We start from the raw sequence: 3,159 nt of genomic DNA, 5'->3' as shown, positions 1-3,159 counted from the left end.
AATAAAAATAAAATTAAAAATCTCATTTTATTAAATTAATTATTCAAATTAAATAATTTGATTAATTTTCATTTTTTCTAATATTTTTTAATACGATTCATATAAAAATTCCTATTTATTATTTTCCTATAATAATTAATTAAATAAACCCGAAAATTCTAAATAATTGAAATTTTCAATTTTATCTATTTTTTATCTTCCATAATGAAAATTAACCCAATTTATTAAAATTTCCATATTTTAAACTTACATTTATATATGTTTTTTTATTCCTTTTTCCCATATAAAATCTACTTTTTTATAAATTATACTTTCCTCATTTACTTACAATTGTTCTTCTTTATTTAATAAATATTCGTTTATTATTTACTCTTTATTTTCCATTAATTATTCCTTAGTAATTCTTTCTTTTTCTATTTAAAATTAATTTATATATTTCAAAAAACATCTAATTCTTCTTACCATAAATTCCCTTAACTTGCCTCATATAATTATGCGCAAAAAATAGTATTTAAATCCTCATTTTTACTAATTTAAATAGGACATATTACACTTTTTAATACCGGAAAATATTCGTGGATAATTTAAGTGATTTCTTTTTGATTTTCTATCCTATTCTCACCTCCCGAAATTCCCTTTCTTCCAGTAATTTCATCCAAAAGTTTTAAATAAACATTTCCATTTTCAAAATCAGTCGAAAAATTAGTTATTTTTTTTTCCTTTTCACTTTTTTATATATGATAATTAACCCATCTTAATAAAAGCTTTTCCTCTGGAATTTTTTAGAATTCTTCTATACTTTCTCCTTCCTTTTTTAATTTCTTTAAATAAGGGTCATTTACATATTTCTTTAGTCTTTTTAAACATTGTTTTTTTATTAATTATATAGCTTCCTTTATATTTTATTATTCATTATTCTTTTAATAATTTTATCCGACCTTTTATTCATTTAATTCTTATTATTAATTCTATCCTTCCTACTATTATTCATTATCCTTTTCTTCTTCCAAATCTTAGATTTTTTTCAAAAGCTTTCCGTTTTTAATTTCCTCACTAATCTCATCTACCCCATTAACCAATCCTTAATTAACTCCAAAACTGTTTAAAAACTCAACCAAATCTTCCAATTCTTCGTCTTGCCCATCTTCCTGTTCTCCATTTAACCCTGAACAAACGTTCAATAGATGTGCACAAAATATTAAATTCGACTTTTAATTGGCATGTAGAATATCTTAATACCTAATACAGTTCGGTACTCCTAATTTCTTTGAATACTCAATAACCTTAGCTAGCCTTTCATTTTTCTAATCTTCTTCCAACATCACTATAGGGCATTTTTTTCTATTCAATTAATTCAAAAGATACATATACTAAATTCCATCTTATAAATCATGTTCCAAATTCGCTATTTTTCTAGCAGGTTCCACATGAGAAAGATGAAAATTAAACCATCTTATAATCAGGCTTTCTTTTGGCAATTAAGAAAACGTATTTTCGTCTTCGTTTTCTCCTTTTAGTTTAAAAATATCAGGATTTTTCTTCACATCAGTAATTCCTAATAATTAAATTTTAACAATCTACCATAATAATCCCAAAATAATATGTTCGGATTTCTCCATAATACTCTAATTATGAATATTAATACATACACATCCTATTTTTTGAGCACTACTAATTGCCATGTTCAAGTTTTCGTTTATCTTAAATATATTAGGGTTCTTAGTATTTATTTTAGTCACATCTAATGCACCTGGTTGTGTAATATTTATTAATTTACATAATAAAATGCCATTTCCTACCTTTTCGAATAACTCCTCACTATTAGGATTTATTGGTAATATGCTTTTTAGGTCTTCATCATCTTTTAAATAGTGATTTATATGCTCAGAATAGGCAAATACTTCTTCTTATGTGAAATAATGTTGGATTTTTTCGTTTTTATTATTTAATTGCCTTTTTTCGTTTTTTTTAAAATCCATATATATATTTTTTTTTTTAGATCTATAAAAAAATTTTTAAAAACTATTAAATTTATATATATATTTTGGTTTATTTTTATATAAATAAATATTTATATTGGTTCATTTATTTTTGATTAAAATAAATAAAATATCTTAATTAATTATAATACAAATTAATTTAAGAAATATAGAAACTTTAGCAATATTTTTCTTTTAACAAAATAAAAATCATTTTAAGAATTTAGTTCTTAGTTAATTAAATAAGAATTAATAGTTTAGATTAAAAATATTTATTTATTGATTAAGGTCATCTTAATTATATATATTATCAAATAGCTATTTTATTTTTAGACAATATAAAGACGGATAGTAATACATTATTTCATATTTCTTATGTATTTTTTAAATCAATATAATTAAACAAAAAATATGAAGTATATATAATAAATATAAAAAATATCATTTTATTAATTTATATAATAAAACTAAAATATATTATGCATTGTAATTAATAATTTAATTATTAGTAAATTTTAAGGAAAGAAAATTAAAAAACTATTTTTTCTTTATAAATATAAATAACTTATTTTATAAAAAATAATATAAATCAATATGAAATTTTGTCCTAAAATACTTTTAATATATAAATAAAAAATTAACTTAATTAAAAGCTTTTTCAATTTATAAACATGAAAATAATATCAAAGGAAAAAAAATTATTTTATAGATTCTTCGTATTCTATAAGATAGTATTATAAATAAATAATTTTAAATAATAAAATATTTTAATATAAAAAAAGATAACTTAGATTAAATTTCTTAATTTTTATTTATATCGAAAAGTACAAAATTAAAAAGGAGTTAAATAAAAACTTAATTGTTTTTTTGTTTTTGAATAAATAAAAAAAAAACAAAAAGAATATATTATATTTTATTTATTTTCTAAATTTTTAATAAAACTGGCTAAAAAAAAAATAAAAATGAAATATAAATATAAAAAATATAAAATATATTTTATTGATTTTATTTAAATTAATAAAGAATATTATTATTAAATAAAAAAATATTATATATATATATATATATATATATATATAATATATATATATATATATAATATTTATTTTTAAAAACATTTATTTATATTCAAATAAATATTTTTTTTTAATAATTTTAATTTTAAAATATTTTTATTAAT

At 18.3% G+C, this 3,159-nt stretch overlaps 1 protein-coding gene across 1 annotated transcript, besides 4 other annotated features; it reads right to left on the bottom strand. All coding sequences in view use genetic code 6, as the record gives it.

The window, feature by feature from the left end:
- On the bottom strand, positions 1-1,974 carry IMG5_173430 (hypothetical protein; the record flags this gene model as incomplete). The annotated part of the gene is made up of 1 exon (XM_004029714.1): positions 1-1,974. A coding segment is annotated over one exon (1,536 nt), but the record flags the coding sequence as incomplete, so codon positions are not given.
- Positions 901-1,000: a microsatellite.
- Positions 1,975-2,714: 740 nt separating the features above from the next.
- Positions 2,715-2,759: a microsatellite.
- A 229-nt stretch (positions 2,760-2,988) lies between these two features.
- Positions 2,989-3,031: a microsatellite.
- Positions 3,025-3,081: a microsatellite.
- Between the last annotated feature and the right edge of the window lie 78 nt (positions 3,082-3,159).

Source organism: Ichthyophthirius multifiliis (genome assembly GCF_000220395.1).
Source record: "Ichthyophthirius multifiliis unplaced genomic scaffold scaff_1120509251272, whole genome shotgun sequence".
NCBI lineage: Eukaryota > Ciliophora > Oligohymenophorea > Hymenostomatida > Ichthyophthirius > Ichthyophthirius multifiliis.
The sequence above is the reverse complement of the archived record's forward strand: the minus strand, read 5'-3'. Positions and strand labels throughout refer to the sequence as shown.